Genomic DNA, 26099 nt, shown 5'->3' with positions numbered 1-26099 from the left:
AAACCAGATTTGAACTCAGGAAGCTGAGCCACCTAGCCGACCTTTGTGCTATTATTTTCTCTTATTTTTCAGATTAGGAAACTGAGGCAGACAGGTTAAGTGACTTGCTCAGGGTCACAGAGCAAGTAAGTGTCTGAGGCTGGGTTTGAGCTCAGGTCTGTCCCCTCCATTGGGGGGATGTAAAGATAACAAAGACTCTTCAAAGATCTTAAATTCTTTTGTAGCAGATGATGTGTGTATGTGTGTATGCATACACATACACACACACACATATATAAATGCAAACTATATAAGAGGTAAGGTAGATTTTTGCAAGTAGGGGTCCAGGAGGCAATTGTAGCAATGAGGGGTACGAGGAAAGAGATGTTATTTGAGGTTCTAAGAGGTGGAAAGGGAATACCTGTCTTTTGCCTTTCTTTGAATTCCCCCAACACTTAGCACAGTGCCTGACCCAAAGTAGACACTTAATACATACTGACTGACTGATACTGCATCCAGGGAAGGGTGGGGGGACGTGCTGTGCAGAGACCCTGAGGATTTGGTGTGAGGAACAAACAGCAAGAAAGACAGCCTGGCCCAGCTGTAGAGCGAGTACACGGTGGGGTTGTAATGCTGTGAGTAAACCATGGCTGCCACAATACAGGCCAGCTTCTATGGGGAGAATCCAGCTGTTTAAAGGATGCTTTAAGTGAATTGTTAAAGAAACAACTCGGTGAATAAAGCAAATAAGCCACGGGGTCTGCTCTACGTATATAGAACTTTCTTCCAACTAGACCAACGCTTGGCATTTGGGATATGTTGTGGCTTTATTTATGTTGGATAGCTTGTTGTTCCCCACCCCCCCCCTTCTTCGTGGATGGGGAAACGCAGAGGAGTGACTTGGCCTGGGACCGGAAACCCAGCGGGCTTTTATGTAGCTATTTGTTCCTTGGACTGGATTCTTGAGAGAAAAAATACCCTGGGAATTCAAATCTACCCAACATCTTGGTAATCTGTATTTAAAGGGAGGAAGAGGAAAAGGAATGGGGCACAAGCAGAACCTTATGATTCTTGGCGATATCTCAAGAAGATTGTTTCTGGGGCAGGGCCGGTCGGGAGAAGGTCACCTTTGTCCTTCCCTAAGTTTCCCAAGGTGATTCCCGGGCTGCCAACCAGGACGGGAGAGTTTGACAGACAGGTGCCACCTTATCTGCAGTGAGATTGGTTCCTGGTGTCAGGCTGCTGGCATGTCTAATGGCCGCTAGCGCTGTTCAGAGTAAGCCTGAGGGCAGCGTACAGGAGGATTCTGGGAGGATCCCCGCTTCAAAACCTAAAAAACCCTTCTTAGATCAAGCTCCAGTGATGTGTGAAGAGACACTTACAATTGGCCACTCTTCTCTCTACTCCCCATTCCTCCCAGTTTGCTCATTGACAGAGATACTTGTGGCTTTGATGGTCAGGCCACTTAAGAAAAACCTGGGCTTGTCCTAGGGCCCTTCCTTTCAGTCTTCAGCTGTGTGTGTGTGTGTGTGTGTGTGTGTGTGTGTGTGTGTGTGTGTGTGTGTGTGTGTGTGTGTGTGTGTGTGTGTGGAAAAAGGAGGACTTAGAATTAGACCTTTCTTTGTAAAGCCAGGGGTACAACCTGATGCTTTTCCCCACCCTTTGGTGTGTAAACCTCCAGTTTTAGTCATTTAACTTTTAAGACAGAGGTGTGAACCAGATTAAAATGTCATTGAGAAATGTTTAACAAAATAAATTTAAAATACAATACAACTAAGATAATGTTAATTTGTGGTTTTCTAAGTTAAAACAAGGCCAGCAGGTATCTTTGACTGCTTTAAGAAAATCCTTTAAAAAAAAAAAAAAGGAAAAGCCTTCAATATCCCCGAAGTTTTCTCCAACTAAGTAGGTCACCTATGTCCTTGTTGAGGGTATTTTGTCATAAGAGGCATTATTAACTTTCTCATTTAAAATGAAACTATAAGATGGCTTCTCTACATCTCTCTTTAAGGCAGCAAAGTGTGTTTTCATTAGATGATCAAAAAATTGGACTAGTTTATTTAATATAAGGTCCTTGAGAACAGGGCCTGCTTTATTTTTGTTTCTATATATGGGTGTGTATAATATATATTTATATGTGTATATATACACGCATGCACGCAATGTATGTATCAGTATATAAATGATATCAGCTAGAGCCTGGAACTTAGGATCAGAAAGATATAAGTTTGGGGGCAGCTAGGTGGTACAGTGGATAAAGCACCAGGGCCCCAGATTCAGGAGGACCTGAGTTCAAATCTGGCCTCAGACATTTGACACTTACTAGCTGTGTGACCCTGGGCAAGTCACTTAACCCTCATTGCCCTGCCCCCCCCCAAAAAAAAAAAGATATGAGTTCAAATGTGGCCCCAGACACTTAATAGCTCTGTACCCTGGAACCTCTTTCAGCCTCTGGTAATAACAGTACCTACCTCTCAGGGTTTGTGATAAGGATCAGATGAGATAACATAGAAAACCTTAAGTGCTATGTAAACACTACCTTATTTAAAATTGTTTTACATTTTATTTTTTCTAATTACATATAAAATCAATTTTAGCATTACTTTTTAAACAATTTTGAGTTCCAAATTCTTTCCCTCCTTCCCACTCCCCCCAGAAAAGGCAAGCAATTGGATATTGATTCTACATGTGCAGTCATGCAAACCACTTCCATATTTAGCTTATTATCATCATTATTATTTAGTGTGTTGTCTTATAAACACACTGATGGACTTGATGAAGTTGTCCTTTTCCTTGAATTTTACTCTGACAGGAAACGAGTGTGTACAAGTGTAATTTGTTTTCAGAGGCACCTTGGTGTCGTAGAGAAAATGCTGGACTTGCCATGGGGAAGAGCCAACTCAGAGGCTTGTTAGGGGATCGGGTGCAAATCAGTTCAGCTTTCTCAGACCCACTTCCTCATTCCTAAACTAGTACTTAGGGTACTTGGCTCGCAGCACTCTTAGGAGTGCCAAATGTAATGATGCATGTAGAATGCTTTGAAAATAATGTGTGAGGCAGCCAGGTGGTGGAATGGGCCCGGAGTCAGGAAGACTCATCTTTCTGAGTTCAAATCTGGCCTCAGATAGTTCCTAGCTGGACAAGTCACTCAACCCTCTTGGCCTCAGTTTTCTCATCTGTAAAATGAGCTGGAGAAGGAAATGGAAAACCCCTCTGTGACCCAAATGGGGTCATGAAGAGTGGGACAACAACAAAAGTAGCATGTAGAATGCTTTGTAAATCCTGCGGTGATATATAGGTCAGGCTCCCCCGTCCTCTCTGCCTCCATCATTCCTAAATAGGGTAATGGGCCTCTAAGGGCACCCGCTGTTTAGTCATAGGGTTTTGGCAGCATGTTTCAGGGAGTCACAGTGTAATTAAAACCAGAATTTTCCAAAGAATGTCTTTGCAGTCATGTTCCTTTCATGTTCATCCCATTCAGCGACTGTAAGCTATGTCACTGTCTTATCCTGCTGTGAACATAGTGACACTCTCAGGGACAGAGCTCCGGTGTCTGTCACTGCTATTTTTCAGCTGAGACATTTGTTCCTCTTTGCCAGTTGGGTTGGAAGCTCCTTGAAAGGAGGGAACTTCTAAAAAGGCCCCCAGCTCTTTACTTTGGTCATAGAACAAGAGCTGGGAGGGTCATTGGCTATCACCTTGTCCAGTCCTCTCCAGGAAACTGAAGTCTGATAGAGTTCAGAGACTTGCCCAAAGTCACTCACTTAGCCAATGCATCTTTTGCATATCAGAACCTAGAACTTTAATGACAGCCCCACTTTTACTGAATTAGGTTGCAGCCCCAAGAACCTCACAGAGGCCTCACTACCTTTCATACAAACCAGAAAAAACTCCCCCTTCCGGTTTTCATGGGACTGATAACTATAAACACCGTCTAGGCAGGATAAATAGGAGATAGTTTTAGAAGGAAGCTACCAAGATTAAGGAGGCCTGAGAAGGGCCTTTTGTGAAGGTGGGATTTGAAAGAGGCCAGGGAAAGGAGGGAGAGACGAGGAGGAGTGAATCCAGGCATGGGGAATAAATAGCATGTGCAGAACACTGAGTCTGGAGATGGAGGGGCTCGTGTGTGGAGCAGCAAGGAGGTCAGTGTCACTGGATCTTAGAGAACATAGAGAGGAGTTAAGTACTGGAAAGGTGTGAAGGGTTCCGAATATAAAGGGCTTTGAAGCCAAACACAGAACTGTATATTAGATCATGGAGATAATAGGGAGCCACCTAAGTAAGATGATGTTGGTGGTCCTTCATTCTTGAAGAGGACCACGACATCGGGGTGATGTCGTGACTTGCAGTAAGTTGGGTTTAAGTGAGGGAGGGCAGTGCAAAGGTCACCAACCTCCCTCTCTCCTCCAGAGCCATCTGGGTCCAGTGGCAAGATCGACATCAGGACAACTGGAGGTGACACTGGATGTTTAAGGCAATTTGGGGTTAAGTGACTTCCCAGAGTCACACAGCTAGTAAGTGCAAGATGTTGACATGGTCACTTGGAAAAGATGGGTTTGGAAGGTGAACTAGAATGGGGTAAGACTTGAAGATGGATGGTGGCCGTGTCAGGAAGAAGGGGACATATACAGGAGGAGATGTGAAGGTAGAATTAACAGGATTTGACGACTGATTGGATATGGGAGGGGGGTAGAGGCTGACCCCTACGTTGTAAGCCTGAGTGACTAGGAGCATGGTGGCACCTTCCATTCTAATGGAGAAGTTAGGAAGAAGAACGGGTTTGGGAATGTAAGCTGGATTTTGGACTTTTTTTTTTTTTTTGTAGTGAAGCAATTGGGGTTAAGTGACTTGCCCAGGGTCACACAGCTAGTAAGTATTAAGTGTGTGAAGGAAAAGGAGCAGAGCCCTGGGGGACAGCCTCAGTGTCAGTGCCCTGGATGAAGACCTAGCCCTTAAATGATGGTGGGATTGAATTGAATGGGCGCCTGTTCACTGTCAGTCAGAAAGAGGCAAAAACCTGGCTTAGGCCTCAATTGGGCATTTGCTTGGTTTAAAAAAAAACCAACAAAACGTCGTTATTAAGCTTGAGAGTCTTTTGTCTCTGTTTGTTCTCCTTCCGTCCTCAGAAATATTGGGGCATTCCCTGTCCCTGGTTAGGTGATGTACCACGGGCGTAATTTTGAGCCATCCAGCTGTTTGCTGTGTTAACAGTGTTATTTATAGAAGTACCTTTGTGTTTTTTTCCCTTTGGTGTTAATGTAGATGCTTTTCTTTGACCCTGTGAATTGTGCTCTGTCGGGAGCTATGACATTCACAGGGAAATCCAGTTTGTGTAACTCTAGATCTGATGACTGGGTATGCTCATTTCTGAAGCATTTAAAAGTCTGAGGTCACCTAATTGTGGGATATCTTGTTTCTCTTGCATCTTTTGACCTTTTCTGTGAGGCAGCTAGTGCCAGGGACTTAGCACAGGCTTTGCTGCAGTACAGATCAGCTTAACATGTAGCATGTTCTGATTCTTATAATTTTGGGAGAAGCCTCAAGGAGGAAAGAATAGGATTTATCACCACCTGCCATCAGACAGTGATACTGAAATGTGAAATGAGCCTCAATTAAGTACACACATTTCATGGAGTTCTTCCTTATCGCCGGCTAGGTGGCGCAGTGAATAGAGCATTGGGCCATGAGTTTAAATCTGACCTCAGACACTTCTACCTGTGTAACCCTGGGCAAGTCACCTAACTGCCTCAATTTCTTCATGACTTGTGAGGATCAAATTAAATAATAATTGTAAAGGACTGGGGCAGCTAGGTGGCACAGTGGATAGAGCACCAGCCCTGGAGTCAGGAGGACCTGAGCTCAAATCCGGCCTCAGACACTTAACACTTACTACCTCTGTGGCCCTAGGCAAGTCACTTAACCCCAATTGCCTCAAAAAAAAAAAATTGTAAAGGGCTTAGCACTGTGCCTGGCACATAGTACTTTCTTTTATTCTTATTCTTATTTTATTCTTATTATTAGTCAATAAACTTTTATTAAAGTCCTACTATGTGTTAGTGATACAAGTATGAAAAAAGACCCAAAAAATTTGAAAATTTTTAAAATTAAAGAAAAAAAAGATAGTGTATGATTCAAGAAGGTGGTAGTCTAATAGCAGATAACAACACATAAGGAAGCTGAAGGGAGGAGGCTTGGTATTATTGGGGAGGTAGGATGGGAGCCCCAAAGTAAAGCAGCCTGATGATAAATGAGATGTCTGAGCTGAGCTCTCTCCCAAAATAGAGGTGTGGAGTTCATGACTCTACCCTCCAATCTGAGAGGAAGTTAATGATAAGGTGGAGTCCCAGCGCAAGTCCTTAGCACATAGTAGGAGATCAGTAAATGCTTGTTTCCTCTTATTTCTTTTCATTCCTAGGACCAGTGAGGAAAGGATGATAGGAAAAGGCAAGTGCTCCACTTCACACTGGCCTGTGGTATTTTCATTCACAGAATCATGGCTCATAGCTCTTGAGCTGGAAGGAGGCTTCAGTCTAGACCAACTCCTTCCTTTTACAGATGAGGAAACTGAGACTACAGCATCCAAGGGACTTGATTAAGATCAGAGGTTGTAAGGAGCATAGATCTGCCAGTCAGTCAACAAACCTACATGCAACAGGCACTGTGCTAAGTTCTGGGGATACAGAGAAAGACAAAAGACAGTCCCTGCCCTCAAAGAACTTAATTGTCCAATTGGGGAAATAACATGCAAACAACAGCTATATATGATACACTGGACATGATCTACAGAAAAAAGTCCCGTGCCCCCCCTTTTGTTTATGTTAAGGCAGTTTGGTGCATGGCTGTCTGCAAAGTAAGGGTGCTGATTTTATTGGGCCCTGGGCTTTTATTTTGAAATCAGATGCCAGTGATTTGATTTCTATCATAGGCCCTTTGGGAGGAGGGCAAGAAGACTTGGTTGTTGGGTTTTTTTTGTTTTGGTTTGTTTTGGTTTTTTGCGGGGCAATGGGGGTTAAGTGACTTGCCCAGGGTCACACAGCTAGTAAGTATCAAATGTCTGAGGCCGGATTTGAACTCAGGTACTCCTAAATCCAGGGCCGGTGCTTTATCCACTGCCACCTAGCCACCCCGGTTGTTGTTTTTAATGAGGTAATTACAGAGTTTTAGAGTTCGTTTTGCCCAGAGGCCATTTGGTCCAGCTCGAATTAGAATACAAGTGGGTGCCTTTCCTTGACCTCTAATGGTGAGATGTCCAATAGTCTAAAAGTTCGTTATTACCTCAAGGCTAAATTTGCCTCCTTGCCGCTGCCAACCATTTGCTCTTGCTTCTTTCCCCAGGTCCAAGTAGGACAAATACAACCCCATCTCCTTGCAGTTCCCTTTCACCCCTCTCTCCTCCAAGGATCCTTGCCCAGCCTAAATATACGATGTGGTACCTTTCACCACCCCGGTTGCCCGCATCTGGATGCAGTCCAGATTATCATTGCCCTCCTCAGAATTGAATATAGTCATCTAGATGTGTGCTAAACAGGGCAGCGTACAAGGAATGATTTTGCACTGGCCCCGGATACCCTGCCTCTCCTCGTGTAGCTTTCTTGGATGTCATATTACGCTATTGATTCCTGTTGAGTTTGTGGTTGACCTAAAACCCCAGATCTTTTTCACATGAGCACCTAAGGGTATCCCCCATTTTGAACTTGTGAAATTGAATTTCTTTTTGTACCTCAGTACAGTTAGCCATGTCAAAGTTTTCATTAGATTTAGCCCAGGACATTGGCTTTTCGTGATCTTTTGGTATCTGTGATGATTAAAAAGTATGAGAGGCATAGTTTCTGGGTAATTTTAATCATTTCATTAATGAGGCCAACAGATTATTAATAAAAGGATGGTCATTTGGTGATCTCTCTTAGACCAAAGACTGTTAATAGTGGTGGGGTCATGGGGCAGCTAGATGGCGCAGTGGATAGAGCACCGGCCCTGGATTCAGAAGTACCTGAGTTCAAATCCGGCCTCAGACACTTAACACTTACTAGCTGTGTGACCCTGGGCAAGTCACTTAACCCCAATTGCCCCTCAAAAAAAAAAATAGTGGTGGGGTCAGAGTTTATATGCCCTTCGAAGAGGAGGTGTTCCTGAGGGATACCTAAGCACCTCTTATTGGTTAATCAAATGGGAGGTGGGCTATATTGGGGTACAGGACTTAGGTAGCTCAAATCTTGGTCAAAGAGACACCAATTTCCATATCCCCTGTCTTGATCATTGGAAGAATAAACACTTCCCCAGACCTATCTGAGCAAATATAATGAGCAGTAACACACCTATTAGCCTAAAATTAGAATTTCTTTTACTGTCTGATTAGATTTTGGCTTGGGTAAATCTCTAAGAGAGAGAGAGTCCCATATTTAATTATTAAATATCAGAGAGAAATATTCATTTCTCACAGATCCTGATTTTCATCTAGTTGGGTTAGCTATCCCTACCAGCTTTGTGTCATCTGAACACTTTGTGAGTATGCCATCGACATCTTGGTCATTAGAAGAATTTTAAATTTTCTTATTAGAAATCTTAAATGGCTTTGCGCCATGCCCCCAGATCCCTTGGGACACTCTCCTAGAGACCTCCTTCCAAGTCAGCATTGACCATTACTGCCCGCTTGCTCGTTCAGCCAGTTCACAATCCACCTATTTTCCGTCTTGTTGTTTCTCTTGTATTCCTGGCTCTTTGGACTACGAGAAATTGGTTTTTTTCCTTAGGAATCATCATGATCAAAGTGGGCACCAGTGCCGTGTAATTGATGCATAATGGACCCATTAGCCTTGGCATTCAATTCAATTCAGCCATCCTCATAAGCCTCTTTAGCTCCATTGTGGGAATGACCATTTCTCTTGTGCTGTTATTTTCTAAGCAACTGTTATAGCTGCATATGGATTGATGGGCTTAGAAAGAGTTACAGCAGACTCTGGGGTCTCTGGGTAAGTCACTTTATCTCTCAGTGACCTAGGCAACTTTCCCAAAACGATCTGCTCTGATGGAGTTTCCTCATCTACACTTCCCTATGAGGAAAAAAAGGGGGATCTGTCTCTCCAATCATTTTTTTAAATTAGCCATAGCTTTTATTTTTAATTGTTATCCAAGTAGCTGTGCCAACTCTTTTTTTTTTTGTACCAACTCTTAGACTGCTTTCTTCCACTATCAGTGACTGTATGTTTGTGTAAGAATTTTGGTGACAGCTAGGTGGCGCAGTGGATAAAGCAGCAGCCCTGGATTCGGGAGGACCTGAGTTCAAATTTGACCTCAGACACTTGACACTAGCTGTATGACCCTGGGCAAGTCACTTAACCCTCATTGCCCCCCCCCTCCCCATTAATAAAGCTTAAATAAAGCCTGAGAAGCAGAGAAGCTGGTCTCATTGCCAGATGGACCCAGGCTCAAGTCCTCCCTAAGTCACATACTGGTTGTGTGCCTACTTGACTGCTCACTTAACCCACAGCCCCCCAGGCTCAGAGTTGGAGAGAAAGGTCCTCCTTTATCACTAGAGAGAATCGTTACTCACTGGACATTTTCTGTGCCAATGAAATCCCAGGTCTCTTTCCTTGTCCTCTTCCCTCCCTCCCAAAAAGGTAAAATAAGTTAGAAAGGTAAATTGGTCTGCTAAAATAATTGTCTTCTTACGTGATGTTTTAATTAAATCATATGAGGATTGTTCGAGCTACATCTTCTTTCCTGCCTTCAGAGTGAATTGGCCAGGTGAGACATTTCCTAGCAAATACTCCTTTCCTTCTTATCACCTGAGTTTTCAGGGGTTGCATACTAAGCATTCCTCACCATACACGTTGGGGGAATGTTAGATGGTGACTTCACTCTCTGACTACAGCAAATACAATCTTTCATGTACCAGGCCTAGCAGGGCTCAGTTGGCCAATCAGCAGCCATTTATTATAGACCTACTATGTGTCAAGCACTCTGCTGAGCTTTCGGGTGATAAGGCTCAGACCCTGGTCTCTAGGACTGTCCGTGCTGTGAGGGAGACAGAAATACAGGTGCATAAGTATATAAAAACACAGAAAGCACAAAATAATTGGGGTGGGGGCACTAGCAAATGGGGGAGTTAGCAGAGTTCTCACATGGAAGGTGAAATTTGAGTTGAACATTGCAAGAAAGTCAGGCTTCCAGGTGGCAGAGGTAAGGAAGGAGAGGGTGGCATGAATTATAGGCATGAGGGTATGACTTGTGTCCTCTCATTGGATGGGTGTGGCGATTGGCAGTGGCCAGGAGTGTGTGGGAAAGCCCAGTTTGGATTGTACAAGGCACAAAGGGCAATGATTTGTGACAAGTACGGAAAAGGGGTGGGTTGGAAGCCAGGCTCTGAAGGGCTCCCAGTGCCAGACAGAGGACTTTGCATTTGACCCTGAAATTTTTATTGAATAAAGGGAGTGACATGTTCAGACTTGGGCTTGAGGGAAAATCCCTCGCAGCTGGGTGTGGAGGCTGTATTGGGAAGGGGAGACTAGGCAAGGAGGAAGTGATTAGGTCGGAGGTGAAGAGGATCAGAGCCAGGCTGGCAGCTGTGTGAGTTGAGAGAGAAGAGGGTAGAGGTGAGTCTTGGGAGACCCCAGAAGACCTCCACAGGCTTTGGTGTGTGGATGAAGCAGGGGCAGGACTTGGGTTGGACTCCACAGTTAGGAACCTGGGTGACTAGAAGGATGCGGATGCCTCAGCAGAAATGGGGAAGCTGGGGAGAGGGGTGGAACATGCTGTGTTTGAGATCAAGTCTCACGGGACAGGCCAGTTCAAAGCGTCTAAGGGTGCGTTTGGAGCCCAGGAGACTAAAGATGGATGATTTCGGAGTCATTGAGATAGAGATGAAGATGATATCCACGGCTGCTGGTGACATCTCCAAAGGGAACATGGAAAGAGGAGAGCCTCCGATAGAGAGACTCGGGGGCACCCACAGTTAGAGGGGGGTGACTTGGATGTCAGTCTGAGACAAGAGACTGGGAAGGAGCCGGCTGACAAATGGGGAAGCGAGAGCAAGCAGGGTCACATTAAGGCCGAAAGTGAAAAGGGAGGCGAACAGTGGCCAAAAGAAGGAACATTGAGCCCTGATGGGAGCTAGGCAGAGAGCACTTAGATGGGAGTGATGGGGTTGGGGGCCAGATGGCTGAGGGCTGAGAAGAAATGAAGTGGAGGCCTCCAGAACAGGAAGCGTTCCTAAGGAGACGGGCTATGGAAGAGATGAAAGATGACCCCTGGGGGGCATCATCGATGGAGTGGGTTTTTTTGTTAGTTTTTTTTTTTTTGCAGGGCAGTGAAGGTTAAGTGACTTGCCCAGGGTCACACAGCTACTTAAGTGTCAAGTCTCTGAGGCTGGATTTGAACTTAGGTCGTCCCGAATCCAAGGCCAGTGCTTTATCTACTGTGCCACCTAGGTGCCCCAGTGGAGTGTTTTACAGTCTGCAAAGCCCTTTTCACAAACATCATCTCCTCTGAGCCTGCTGGGAAGTAGGTGCTATTATTACCCCCATGATCATTTGCAGGCTTCACCTGCTATCTCAGTTTGTCCTTGTGCCCCTGTGAATATAGAAAATAGAGGGGGTGGATGGATGGGAGGGGGCAAGGGAGTTTGTTTTCTCCTCACAATGGCAGAGACTCGGATGTGGATGTAGACAACAGAGAATGACCCAGGAGACAAGGGAGAAATGAAGATTAGAAGAAGGAAGAGCATGGTTGAGGCCCAAGATGGCAGACTCAGACATGGGTGTAGACAGCAGAGAATGAGCCAAGAGACAAAGGGATAATGAAGATGAGAGGGATGAAGGGCGTGTTTGAGAAGCTCAGGTGCTAGAAGAGACTGGAGAAGACGGAACCCAGCTCACATGAAGAGGGCTCAGCTTCTTTGAGAAGAAGGGTCTCTTTCTGCACCAGAGACTGGCATAAAAATGAAGAGAAGGGCGATTGTGTGAGGAGGGGGAGAAGAGGCAGCTCAGGGTGACTCGGCATCACAACCTAATTCTTTGCCAAGCATACTTGTTAATTCTTGTAACATCCTAGGGAGGGCCCACGTAGGAAAGTACTTTTTAAAAACTGCAGATTGTGAGTGAATAGTGTGATTGTTGCACTTCTGCACGGGGAAATGCGATTTTTTTGATTGGGAAAGTAAAAAACTAGGGATTGAATTCTACTTTTCTGATTTGTAGTCTTGTGCTCTGCCCACTAAGCCAGTGGTTCTGGGATCGCAGATGCATATGGTCGATGCTCCGGCCCTTGCCCGCCCTCCTATTCTGAACTCTGTGTCCTTCCCCCAAATAGACAGTTTCTGAAGTTCTCTGTTCTACACTATAGGACCCGATTCCCTGGCCTCTTACTCTAGTTGTAATCAGAATTTAGAATTTATTTTATGTGCATATTCTCTAGAATAGACTCCAGTCTTGGGCCTTGCATTAGAGGTTCCCAGGTACAACCTAACTTCCAGGTCCACTAAGGAGGATTGGGAGAGGGGTTAGACCTGTGATGTCATTGGTGTAGGAAATTCCCTCTCCTGAGGCTGATTGGTCCCTTCTCTGTAACTTTATACTTTAGAAGAGTAGCCTCAAGCCCTGAAAAGTCAAGTGACTTGTCTAGGGTCACACAACCAGTTTATATGTCAGAGGCAGGAACTTCAGTCTAGGTCTGCTTTCAGTAAGCAGACCATTACCGGATTGAAATAACTCCTGATTCAGTGTTGGTTCAGTTCCCCTAAAAGAGAAGGAGGCTGTGGTGGAGTCAGATCACTTGCTGAGTTCAAGTGTTACCTCTCTCTCCCAAGCTAGGGCTTGAGTCAGACTCATATCCTTGTTTGTTGAAATAAGCAAACATAGTGGTGTCTTTCCTTCATGTCCAAATATTTCCCTTTCCCCTACCCCTTTAGCAAAAGAAGGAAAAGAAGCTTTTCAGCAAAATAACTGCTGAGTGACAAGCTAAGGTTGGCTCCATTCCTGGCCCAAGAGGCCCCCAGCCTGGCCAGTGTTGGAGAAAGGTTTACTTCCTGGTTTTTTAACCCTTTATTTTCTATTTCTTATTTTAGAAACTTCCCCTTTGTTCTGGGAAAGTCTATAAAAACAAAATCTGCAGTGTTCAGGGTGGGGGTATTGTGGCCTTTTGAGAATTAACATGTTCATTTATGCTGTGGGGGCTAATTTCTTTTAGATTCCAGAGATGGTCAAGAACCAGTGATCAGGGATGCTTAATTTCTTTTTATTTGGATAACCAACCATCTTTCTCTCCTAACTGTGCCTTTTGGTTTATGATTTATATGTATATGCTGAGCATCCCAAAAGTCTTAACGCGGCTTTAAGCTTATCAAACTTAAAACTGCACTAAGACTTTGGGGAAATCCAGTCTTTTAAATAAATATTTAGTTACATTTTATACATTTTGCATTATTCTGAGAAGAGGTTTGTAGAATTCCCCAGACAGCCAGAGGCGTTCAGGATACAAAAAGAACCTATGCAGGGCAGCTAGGTGGTGCAGTGGATAGAGCACTGGCCCTGGATTCAGGAGGAACTGAGTTCAAATCCGGTCTCAGACACTTTACACACTTACTAGCTGTGTGACCCTGGGCAAGTCACTTAACCCCAATTGCCTCACACACACACACACACACACACACACACACACACACACACACACACACGGACCTATGGTACCAGGGCTGCAAGGTCTACAGTCAGGAAGACCTGAATTCAAATGTCACTTACTAGCTGTAAAACCCTTGGCAAGTCACTTAATCTGTTTGCCTCAGTTTCCTTAGCTATGAAATGGGGATAATAATAGTCCTACCTCCCAGGGTTGTTGTGAAGGTCAAATGAGATAATTGCCAAGCTCTTGGCCCAGTGCCTGACACACAGTAAGTGCTATGTTAATGTTAGCTATTATATTACTTTGCATTTTGGGGGGAAATAAAAGCTTTCCTTTCTCAAGACTTGTTCCTTTGTGGCACTGAATGCTTTCTATGCCAAAGTAGGAATAAATACAGCATACTTTCTAGCCTTACTTAAACTGGAAAGACTGTCCTTTGGTTGAAAGAAAATTATGGATTAGGGAAGGGAAGGAAATTGGTATTCATATAGGACCTACTATGTGCAAGGTACTGTGCTCAGCACTTTTATAACTATCTCATTTAATTATTCATTAGACTGATCGATGGTAAAGCCTGTATTTTGCCTCTAAAACATGTTGTCTTTTCTTTGTTTTTTGTTTTTGTGGGGGAGATGTGGGCTTTTGGGGGGGAACGGTCTGGGGTTTCCCACTTTGCAGTGTCAGGCCCAAGCTCCAAATCTATTGTGGCCCACATTTTTCCACCTCTCTGGTAAAACTGAGACGGATTGATGACTGAAGGTCATCTTCTAAATTAATGGACAATCTTAAACCAAACAAACATAGTTGTCTGTCCTGATTTTTCTTTTTAGGTAAAATAATGCAGCCTTTCTTTTGTTAACCCTTAAATCAAGAACCGTTGATCTCAGATGTGGAATATACAACTCATAACCTTAACTGCTCGATCTATGTGACTCATTAAATTAAACTCTCAGCCCTTGAGAAGACAAGTGGTGCTTGGGATGTAGAATGAACTTTGAGTCCTAAGAGTTTTTCTTGCAATTTCAGTTTCCAATTTCAGGCTGTGACTTTTTTTTTCTCCTTTATTTTAAAAGCGATTTTCTTTGGATCCCAGCTTGCATGACATTTTATCTTTCTTTTCCTTTCTTTTTGCCGTTTGCAAAGACTCTTGGGAGGATTTGACAGAGTTGGTGGAGCAAATACGTGGCGATACAGAAGGTGCGTGCCACAGCCAACATCTTTCCAGCTGTTGTTCTCATCTTCTAGTGGGGGGGCACCCCCCATCTTAGGTGTTGCTTCCAGTGGCAGTGGAGCTGTTCACACACATGCTGCCGGCCTGATTGGGTCACAGGGTTCTTTCCTAACCTGCTCGGTCTTATCTTTGGGCTCCTGCTTCCAAGAGAGGCCTTAAGACCCATGGGAAACATCTCTTTTGGAATATTTGCCCAGATCCTCTCCTTAAAAGGATACGGCCTCAGGAACCTAAGATGAAACCCTTTCCTTCCCATTTTTCTTTGGCCCTTTTCTCCTTGGACCGTGATCACCTGTGTGACCTTGGGCAAGTCACTTTCCCTCCTTCATTAAATGAGGTTAGACTAGATAACCTCTGGAGCGCCCTTCCCGCTCTCCATCTGTGATCCTAATTTGCAAATTTGTTCATCGTCCAAGTGAAAATCATATATTTTTTTTTATCAAGCCATTCAAACGAATAATTATGTGCAAGGCCCATCCGTGGTAAGATAAGTAGTAACAATCCAAAGGCAGAATGGAAGAAGAGAGGCCTCTGCCCTCAAGAAATTTAAATCTTGGCATTTGGGTGGCACATTAAGGGGTGATCACAAGAACCGACAGATCTTGAAATTTAATTCCTTCTGAGACTCTAAGCAGTACAGAGAAATAAGATGCCTGGAGTTCAGCTCCACCCTTCACGTCATTGCTCGAGAAGCTGAAGTCACTCTGCCCTGGCAGCCTTTTCTCTAAAGATGCCCCAGCGCAAATCCTCTGCTCCAATCAAGCTGGTCTTTCCACACGTGCGGTGCTCATGCCCATCATTTGTCTTGTTTGTGCCATTCCCCCCCTCTGGCATGCCTTCCCATTGCCCGTTCCATCATTCGAGGTCCACCCTAAGTTCCATGTCCTCCATTAAACCATCTCTCCCTATTCTAGGCCATGGGGATCTGTTTTTTAGAAGCCTGTAGATGAAGCAGTGAGGTGGCTTACTGGGTGCAGCACTGGGCCTAGTCAGTAAAACCCACATTGAGATTCTGATTCAGAAACTCACTCGCTCTGTCACCCTGGGCAAACCACTCAGCTGCTCTCTGCCTCAGTTTCCTTATCTATGAATTGGTGCTCTCAGCCTATGAGGATGAAATGAGATAATGCATGACTCTGTATACGTGTCAGCTAGGTGGTGCAGTGGCTAGAGTGCTGGCCCGGGGTCAGGAAGATTTCTCTTCCTAAGTTCAAATCCAGCCTCAGACATCTACTAGCTGGGTGACCCTGGGCAAGTCATTTAACCCTGTTTACCTCTGTTTCCTTACTTGTAAAATGAGCCGGAGAAGGGAATGGCAAACACTCTCGTCTCTGTCAGGAAAACCCCAGTGGGGGTCCCAAAGAATCAGATACAACTGAAATGACTGAACAGCAACAGATCATTATTGCTGCCTCACAATTCAGTACTTCCTAGTTTTATAAGGGTTAGCTTTGTCTTCTCTAGACCATCAGCTCCTTTCCCATAGCTCCTGTGTCGATGCTTCTTTGTGTCTCCCATGGTATTAGGCTCTCCAGAACTGTTCCTTTGCTTGGTCACCCAGTAGGAAGATTAGATCTAGAGTGTACTTGGCTGAACCTCCCATTTAACCATATATCCCAGTTGTCCACAGGGCCTCGCACTCCACCTCTTCATTCAAGTCTGAAACTCTCTCTCTCGGTGTATCTTTTTGTTTTGCTTTTTTTTTGTTGTTTTTTGCAGGGCAGTGAGGGTTAAGTGACTTGCCCAGGGTCACACAGCTAGTAAGTGTCAAGTGTCTGGGGCCGGATTTGAACTCAGGTCCTCCTGAATCCAGGGCCAGTACTTTACCACTGCGCCATCTAGCTGCCCCCCTCGGTGTATCTTTTGAGATCTGTTCTTGATGAAATGTTAAAGTGAACCGTTAGTATGTTTCATAAAGGCAAAATAGGATACATTGACTAATTTTTTCTCTCAGTTTAATCTCATGCTTTAATGTAATAAACAAATTGCCCAAAACAACTTTGATGGAAAAATTAATTTAAAAAAATGATGCCCTAAAAGCCAAAAGAATCTATCTAAACGTTGACCATTGTTAGATGGTTTTTCCTTACTTCTCATCCAGTATGAAAGTCAGTGCATATACAAATCACAAAAGTAGTGTTTGCTGTGTTATACAGTGGGAAAAGTACTAGATTTGGAAGTCCTCGGGCCTCCATTCAACCATTCTCTAGTTATATGATCTTGGGCAAGTAGTTTAGCTGCTTTGGGCCTCGGTTTCCTCATTTAAAAAAAAAAGGGGGGAGGAGAGAGACTAGGTAACTTCACAGACTTTGAGAGTAAGAAGGGACATCAATCAGTGGTCATTTATTCCAACCCATGCATAAGAGGAGTTCTGACAATAACACACGCAACAAGTAGTCATCTAACCTCTGCTTGAAAATCCACAAGGAGGGCAAATCCACCATCTCCCTCCAATAGAAATTTAATTTATTTTGATTAACAAGCATTTATTTCTCTTTCCTTTCCCTGCCAACTAAACAAAGGGGGGGAATCTTCATAAATCTGCATAGTTAGGCAACACAAATCCTCGCTTTGGCCAATTACATATATCTTGTTCTGCATCTTGAGTCCCATCCCCTCTCTTTTGGGGAGGCCAAGGAGCACGCTTTTATTGTCAGGCTTCTGGAATCCTGCTTTGTCATTGTGCTGATTGGACTTCTCAAGTCTTTCAGAGTGGTTTTTTTTCCCTTAATAATGTATAGATTGTTCTTCTGGTTCTGCTTACTTTATTCTGCATCGGTTCATATAATTCTTCCAAGTTTTCTCCAGACCATTTCTGGTGGCACAATAATATTCCATTACATTTATATACCACAATTTGGGTAGCTGTTTCCCCAGTAGGTTGGTACCTCTTTAGTTTCCAGTTTTTTGTTATTACAAAAAGCTACCATATATGTTTTTATACCCACACAACCCCCTATTTCTCAAGGCAACCCATTCTACTTCCAGATGGCTCCAGACTAAATTTCTTTCTTTAAGACTTCATTGCTCCTGGGGGGCAGCTGGGTAGAGCAGTGGATAAAGCACAGGCCCTGGATTCAGGAGGACCTGAGTTCAAATCTGGCCTCAGACACGTGACACTTACTAGCTGTGTGACCCTGAGCAAGTCACTTAACCCTCATTGCCCACCAAAAAAAAAAAAAAAAGACTTCATTGCTCCTAATTCTGTCCCCTATGGCCAGACAGAAGAAGTCTCATTTCTTTTCTACAAAAGAGCCCTTTAGATCCCCCAACTCTTCTCTTCTCCATGATCAACATCCCCCATTCCTTCAGCTGACACTTGAAGGGCAGACTCAAGGCTTGACATCCTGATTGCTTCCTTCTGAATTCTCCCGCATCTGTATGTTTTTCTTATGTGGTGCCACCCAGAGCTGAAGACAAGACTCCAGGAGATGCTTGTCCTGATCAAGAATAAGCAGGACTTTCACCTCCTTTTTCTTGAACACTGTGCCCCCTCTTAATGTTGCCCAGGATTGTGTTGGCTAGCTCAGTGAGCTTGCTCTTCACATGAAAACCCCCAGGTTGTTTCCCAAAGAACTGCCTGTTTGACCATGCCTCCCACATCTTGTACAGGTCAAATTAAAATTTTTTAATCCTAAATACATACATATATACACACATACACACATATACATCCCTATTCAATTTCATCTTATTGGATTCTGTCCAGTGTCTTAGACTCTTTGGGTTCCTGACTCAGCATGTTAGCTCACCCTCCCACCTTTGTGTTACCTCAACATTGAATGAGCATGGTATCCATGCCTTCTTCCAGGTCATGGATTAAAACTGAAAAGAATGCAAAGCAAAGCACAGATTACTGGGGTATTCTACCAGAGACCCACAAATGGTGACTCTTGAGATCTGCCCTCCAACCAGTTCTGAATCCATTTCATCGTATTATTGTCTAACCCACAGCTTTCCATCTTCACAAGAATAACGTGAGGTATTTCCAAGTGCTCGGCAAAAATCTAGGCAAACTGTACAGTTAGATTTACCTTTTCTACTGATTTAGAAATCCTGTCAAGAAAAGCCAATGAGGTTTGTCTAACAAAACCTGTTTCTTTTTTTTAAATTAAGTTTTATTTTCATGTCTTTGTTCTCTCCTTTCCCCTTCCTCCTCCTTCCCACCAATTGAGAAAGTGAGAGACAAAAACCCCTCACAAACATGTATAGTCACAGGGCATGTGACCTCTTCCTGATGAAGCAACATGACTTTACTGAAGCTCTTTTCTTTTGTCTCTTGATAATTTTCCACCTTTGGAACAAAGGGATATAGTGAAGCAAGAGAAAATCACATATTGTCTGTCTCTGACTAGTATGTCTAATTCTGCACCACCACTATGTCTTGTGCCCCAACAGGAGGGGGAAGCATGCTTCTGAAGTCACAACTGGCCGTTGGATTGATCTGATTCTTTGAAAGATATTTTCCTTTGCATCCTTATAGTTGTATAAATTGTTCTCTTGTTTATACTTAGTTCACTGTATCAGTTCATAAACGTCTTCCCAGATTTCTCTGAATTCATGTATTTTATCATTTTGCATGGCACAATAATATAGTTATACTCATTTACCACAGTTTGTTTAATCTCTCCTTAATAGATGGGCACCCATATTTTTTCCTGTTCTCTATATATAAAATTAAAGTACTGCTATGAAAATTTTATGCCCATGGGTTCTTTCTGCCTCCATTATCTTTGGGATATAGACTTAGAAGTGGAGTAGAGTATACACACTGTAGTGACTTTGGGGATATAGTTCCAAAGTGCTTTTGGAGAATGCGTGTATATCATCTCTAAGCTCCACCAACAATGTATTGGGGTGCCTGTTGTCCTAGATTCCCTCCAACAAATGCTGTTTTCTATTTCTGTCATATTCACCAATCTGATGGGTGTGAGGTTGAACCTCAAAATTATTTTAATTTACTTTATTTTTAGTGATTTGGAGCATTTTTTTTAAAAAATGCTTCTTGATAGTTTGCCCTTTTTTATGAATGGCTTATTTGTATCCTTTGATCATTTATCTTTTAGGGAATAGCTCTTATTCTTATGTATTTCAATCAATCCCTGACATAGTTTGGCTATCAAACCTTTATCAGAAAAACTATGTTTGTTTCCCTTTTAGCTCTTAACTATTGATTTTGCTTGTGCAAAAGCTTTTCAGTTTTATGTATTCAAAATGGTCTATTTTATCTTTTATGATCCTCCATCATTTATTTGGCAAGAACTCTCTTCAGTCTGTCTTTGTGAATGATATATTTGATACGACCTTTTATATCTAGGTCGTGTATCCTTTTAGAGCTTATTGCAGCATGTGATGTGACATGTTGACTGCTTTCTCTTTTTCTCAGCAGTTTTTATCAAAAAGTTGTTCTTTATCCTCCCTGTTGGTGTCCTAAGGTGCACCGTGGTACATCTACAAAGGCCTCATTTGTCCCCTTATCATGATGGGATGACCTTTGGTTCTTGGAAGGCTATATTTAGCAGAAAGTAGACTAGCAAGTTCTGCCATTCCTGAAAGGCTTTATGTGTGTCCTTGATAATAGACCAAATCTGTTTCCCGAGGACCATCCTACAAAGAGGCCCATTGCCAGTTGGCTAGTCAATTGATAAATTTTTCTCGGTCACCGCAACCCATGAAACAAACAAAATTAAAAAACAAACAACAACAAAAAAAACCAACCTCTTTATCTTGTGTGGCCTTTGGGCCACACATCCTTTGACCTCTACAAATAAGGTGGTATGGGGCAGCTAGGTGGCACAGTGGATAGAGCACTGGCCCTGGATTCAGGAGGACCTGAGTTCAAATCCAGCCTCAGACACTTAACACTTACTAGCTGTGTGACCCTGGGCAAGTCACTTAACCCCAATTGCCTCACATATTAAAAAAAAAAAAAACCCCAAAATAAATAAGCTGGTATCCTGGCATGAAGGGGTCAGAGGGTGATGGGTCACACGGTTGTTAGAGGGTCAGTCAAATTCAGTTGGATTTTTGGTATTCTAGAAGTGAGATCTCTGTCCTGTGACCAACAAGGAGTTGTGTTGTTGGAGGTGCCAATTCATACACATTTTGACAATATTGTTATTAATGAAACCAGAATAAAGAAAGGATTTGTAGCTAAGGGAGTAGAAGACTCACGAGTCCTCGTTGAAGAAGCAAAAGATTTGGCACAGTAGGTTTCATGATGTCCCCCAAAATGCACAAGAAATATTATTTTATGGAATATTTGATTATCACCTGTTTTCAAAGATACCTTCAATGAAAGTAATTGCAGATTTTTACATTCTGCTATCAGTAGCTAAGGATGGGGTAATAGAGAAATCTTTTGAATAATTTGAAAAGAAACCTCCAGGCCAAATTAATAGAATCGGAGTGTTGATGACCTCATTGCAATGGTGGGAAAAGGTAAGAATGGGGAGGTGTATTTTGAAAAGTGTATTGTTTTATGGGGCAGCTAGGTGGCGCAGTGGATAGAGCACCGGCCCTGGAGTCAGGAGTACCTGAGTTCAAATATGACCTCAGACACTTAACACACACTTACTAGCTGTGTGACCCTGGGCAAGTCACTTAACCCCAGTTGTCTCACTAAAAAAAAAAAAGTGTATTGTTTGGAGGCACCTAGGTGGTGCAGTGGATAGAGCACCAGGCCTGGATTCAGGAAGACCTGAGTTCAAATCCAACCTCAGACACTTGACACTAGCTGTGTGACCCTGGGCAAGTCACTTAACCCCAATTGCCTCACCAAAAAAAAAAAAGTGTATTGTTTGGGACAGCTAGGTGGCACAGTGGGTAAAACATTGGCCCTGGATTCAGGAGGACCTGAGTTTGAATTTGACCTCAGACACTTGACACTTACTAGCTCTGTGACCCTGGGCAAGTCACTTAACCTCATTGCCCCGCCCCCAAAAAAATGTATTCAGAAAAAAGAATAAAAAGGCCAGACATATAGGTAGTATAGAAACTTTTTGCCTCTTTATCATTATCACAAACTCAGTGTGATTGGTTAGCACAGAACCTAGCAAGCACAGAGTAAAACTGTAAAAAAACAAAATTGATTCCTTTTTTGATGGATAGGAAAAGGCTTATTCATTTTTTTTTTAAATTAATTATGGGGCAGGTAGGTGGCGCAGTGGATAAAGCACTGGCCCTGGAGTCAGGAGTACCTGAGTTCAAATCCGGCCTCAGACACTTAACACTTACTAGCTATATGACCCTGGGCAAGTCACTTAACCCCAATTGCCTCACTTTAAAAAAAAAATTATATGTAACATTCATTTTTCTAAATTCTGAATTCCAAATTCTCTCCCAGCCCTTCTCCAACTATTGAGAAGGCAAAGGCTTGTTATTAATTTGGGAATTGTCCTTGAGTATGGTCAGGCCATTGACTAATTAGAGCTAAAATCAGAATGAATGAAATACATGAAGAAATATTAATGAATTGAAGTTCTAAAATGAGAAAGGGACCACAGAAATGAGTTATTCTGACTATATTGATTTCATCCAGAAGTTTAACCAGTGTAAAATGACTGTCTATACCAAGGAGCCAAGAGCCCAGAAAGCATTTTGATTGTAAACATCTGACTTAATTACCAAATGGAGAGAAGGGCTGTCAGTGGAAACATTAGGTAACAATATAAACTCATTTGTAAACTCCCAGAATGAAAGTAGAGTGTTCTGAGCAGCATCATTTCAAATGAAGTTGAGAGAAACAGATGAAAGATTAAAGAAAACATGTCCAAAAAAATTTTTTTAAGCGTGTCAAGGTATCCACTAAGCAGTGTCACTCCAAGGATAAAAATAAGACTTTAAATGGAAGGAAAATGGAAACGATTGGCAAAGATCACGTTCATAAGCTTTTTTCTATGTAGCCTGGTGGAACCACCACAGTTAGACCCTAGTATTATAATCCCAGCTGTACTCAGAGTTGGCCTAAATGTCACAAAGGGAACAAAGATGGGGAGAGCAGCTGGATTCTGCCACGTATGTATATGGAGAAGGTGAAAGCTAGAGGTGATAAAATTGTGGGGTCCCTCAGGGGCTGATAAAAAAAAAAGGAAGAGGAGAGGAAGATAGGGAAGACACCAAAAAATCTCGCACCCGACCAAGAGAACAATAATTACCCACTCGCACCTCCTTTCCCATCTTTGCACAGTCTTCATAAGGGTCTATATGTCAGTTGAAGGCCTTCTTGATAAGTGCATTAATATGGAATATGTAGATTTTTGAAAGTGATATTCAATAATGGACCACATCTTTACCTATTCACAATGACCTAAAAGGTATCAAGGACATAAGGTCCCATTGTGCTTCTTGTTTGTTTATTACAAGAAAGCATTTGACTTAGTAGAACAGAATGTCATCTTACCAGCTCTTTTTGTGTGTGTGTATGTATGGGGCAATGAGGGTTAAGTGACTTGCCCAAGGTCACACAGCTAGTAAGTGTCAGGTGTCTGAGGCCGGATTTGAATTCAGGTCCTCCTGAATCCAGGGCCAGTGTGCCATCTAGCTGCTCCCCCCCCTTTTTTTTTTTTTACCAGCTCTTTTACAAGATGTCTCTTAGCCGTCAAGATCAAGGAGGTGGACTGGCTTCTTTGCCAGCTCACTCTGATCTCTGGCATTCCTATGAGTGCCATTTTCTTGTATTCATGCTCTGAATACCTGGTCTTGTTTTAGTATAATGAACATTTCTTGTTATTCTCAAGGCAAAGAGGAGTAGTGACAGTGATGGGAGGGAGGGAGGGAGGGGAGGAAGGAAGGGAGGAAGGGAGGGAGTGAAGGAATGGAGGGAGGAAGGAAGGAAGGGAGGGAGGGGAGGGGAGGGGAGCGAAGGAAGGAAGGAAGGGAGGCAGGCATCTAGCATGCTGCAAGGAACCTTTTGGTGAACTTCTGGGAGGGCACAGTTTGGACAGGCAGGCATAGATGATGGTTGGCCTCTGGAGAAAACTCTGGAATGGATGAGACCCCAGCTCAGCTTGAATTTTTGAGAACATGCTACTTTGTTTGCTTCTGGGTCTTGTGTAGCCGATCTCTTCCACGGATCAGCTTTTCTATTTTAAAGAACAGAAAGAAAGTTAGTACCAAATAGTTGTGATGAGTTCTGCTTCGTGATGTAGCTTGAGATCTGGTAGTGTCAGGTCCCCTTCTTGCTCTCTGTTTTGCATTTTTTCTGAGATTTTTTTTTTAAACCATTTATTTCTCCAGGTGAATTTTCTTGCTAAAGTTCTATAGGGTAATCCTCTGTGGTTGGGATTGCACTGAATCCAGAAATGAATTTACATGGTAGTATTATTTTTATTGGGTAGCAAGGTGGCACAGTGGGTAGGGCAGAGGGCCTGGAGTCAGGAAGACTTATCTTTGTGACTTCAAATCTGGCCTCAGACACTTTCTAGCTGTGTGACCCTCAGCAAGTCACTTAATCGTGCTTGCCTCAGTTTTCTCATCTGTAAAATGAGCTGAGAAGGAAATGGCAAACCACTCCAGTATCTCTGCCAAGAAAACCCTCTATGGGGTCTCAAAGAGTCAGACACAACAGAAACGACTGAATAGCAACAACCACCTTTGGTTGGATACAGTTATCACTAAGGCAAGTCAAGCAATGACATGCCTTTTACCCACAGAGAATTCAGCAAAATGACTAGATAATTGAGGCCTCCTATGCCTGCTAGGTTATACCTCTGTGCCAATTCTTCATCTATTCACTTTCTTTTCTAGGTGGCCTGTAGTGTATACCAATGACAAAATCGCTTCTGTTCCTTCCCCCATGACCTTCACCCAAACTCTCTCCACCATGCTTTCTCTTTCTTTCTTTCTTTCTTTCTTTCTTTCTTTCTTTCTTTCTTTCTTTCTTTCTTTCTTTCTTTCTTCCTTCCTTCCTTCCTTCCTTCCTTCCTTCCTTCCTTCCTTCCTTCCTTCCTTCCTTCCTTCCTTCCTTCCTTCCTTCCTTCCTTCCTTCCTTCCTTCCTTCCTTCCTTCCTTCCTTCCTTCCTTCCTTTTTTTTTTTTTTGCGGGGCAATGAGGGTTAAGTGACTTGCCCAGGGTCACACAGCTAGTGTCAAGTGTCTGAGGCTGGATTTGAACTTAGGTCCTCCTGAGTTCAGGACTGGTGCTTTATCCACTGTGCCACCTAGCTGCCCCTCCCACCATGCTTTCTCAATCCAGATTTCCTCCCATAAGTCACCCATCATTACTGTTTCATGTCAGCTATGACATAACATGATCTTTTTCCCAAAGTAGCTTCTGTTTCTCCTTCACCCAATTTCCCTTCATTATCCTTCCCTCCCAAGCCTTGACTTCTTTCTTGTCCCTGGAGGATTATTGTAGGTTTATTGACTATGTAATATGTATTATCTATCTAATAGCACGAACTCACAGGCAGAGGAATTGCATAGGGTAATTCTTGAATGTCAGGGGGCCAAGCCTCTGGGTGGGGGAGGGAGTTCTGCAAAGATCAGGTGGCAAGGAAGTAGGGGGCTTGGGGTTGAGGCAGATTGGCAACTGGGAAAGTTGATTGAGGGGGAAAATACACATTCTTAGTATACCATGCTACCCCACCCCTACTTCTCTTTTACTTACTCTTCTGAATTACGCATACCCTTCAACTACAAGTCAGCAATACCTAGGAGAATAAAATTGCCTCCTTGTCTTTGGTCTTCTGGGGTTTTGTTGTTGTTGCTTTAAATTTGAGCATCTATATATAAACATTTGAGGCCGAGGGATTTACTCTACTAGCTCCTTTCTTGAGTTTTTTCTCTTGGCTCACCTGCTGTTCTTCCTTCCCTAAGGCTCCTCCTCTCTGGCTATGGGGGTGGGGGTGGGGGAGATGTACATAGGCAGTTTTCTCCCTTCCCCATCCTTTGTAGTTCAAAACCCTTTTCTTTTTTTTTTGTTTAACATATAAGGTATTTTATTTTTTCCGTTACATGTAAAGATAGTTCTCAACTTTTGCAAAACCCTTTTCATTAAGATTTTAAAGATACCTGGTAAATAGGGTCTCACCGACCTTTGGTGCTCCAAAAGAATCTCTCATCTCTGTTCTTAATTTAAGGGTTTTGTTTTTTGATGACTTTGCTAGCACACATGAATGTTTCCTTATACTAAGAACAGAAAAAGAGGCAGCCAGGAGAAGTGAATAGAGGCTGGCTGGTTTGGGAGCCTGGCAGACCGAGTTCAAGTACAGCCTCAGACATTTGCTAGCTGTGTCCCCTCTGGGCAAATCACTTAACCCCTATTTGCATCAGTT

General features: G+C 43.2%; 1 protein-coding gene across 16 annotated transcripts in view; it reads left to right on the top strand.

The window, feature by feature from the left end:
• RUFY3 (RUN and FYVE domain containing 3) overlaps positions 1 to 26099 on the top strand; it is a 140827-nt gene that overhangs the window by 36671 nt on the left and 78057 nt on the right. For 12 of the 16 annotated variants that reach the window (XR_006353583.1, XR_006353581.1, XR_006353582.1 and 9 more), the window contains one exon: positions 14737 to 14790. The exons of the other annotated variants lie outside the window; for them this stretch is intronic. Coding sequence is in view for 9 of the 12 variants with exons in the window: in XM_043971167.1 (XP_043827102.1) it covers positions 14737 to 14790 (54 nt within the window). In the remaining 3 variants the exon portion in view is untranslated. The remainder of the gene's footprint in view (positions 1 to 14736; positions 14791 to 26099) is intronic. 16 annotated transcript variants of the gene reach the window in all.

Source organism: Dromiciops gliroides, chromosome 6 (genome assembly GCF_019393635.1).
Source record: "Dromiciops gliroides isolate mDroGli1 chromosome 6, mDroGli1.pri, whole genome shotgun sequence".
Lineage (NCBI taxonomy): Eukaryota > Metazoa > Chordata > Mammalia > Microbiotheria > Microbiotheriidae > Dromiciops > Dromiciops gliroides.
The sequence above is the reverse complement of the archived record's forward strand: the minus strand, read 5'-3'. Positions and strand labels throughout refer to the sequence as shown.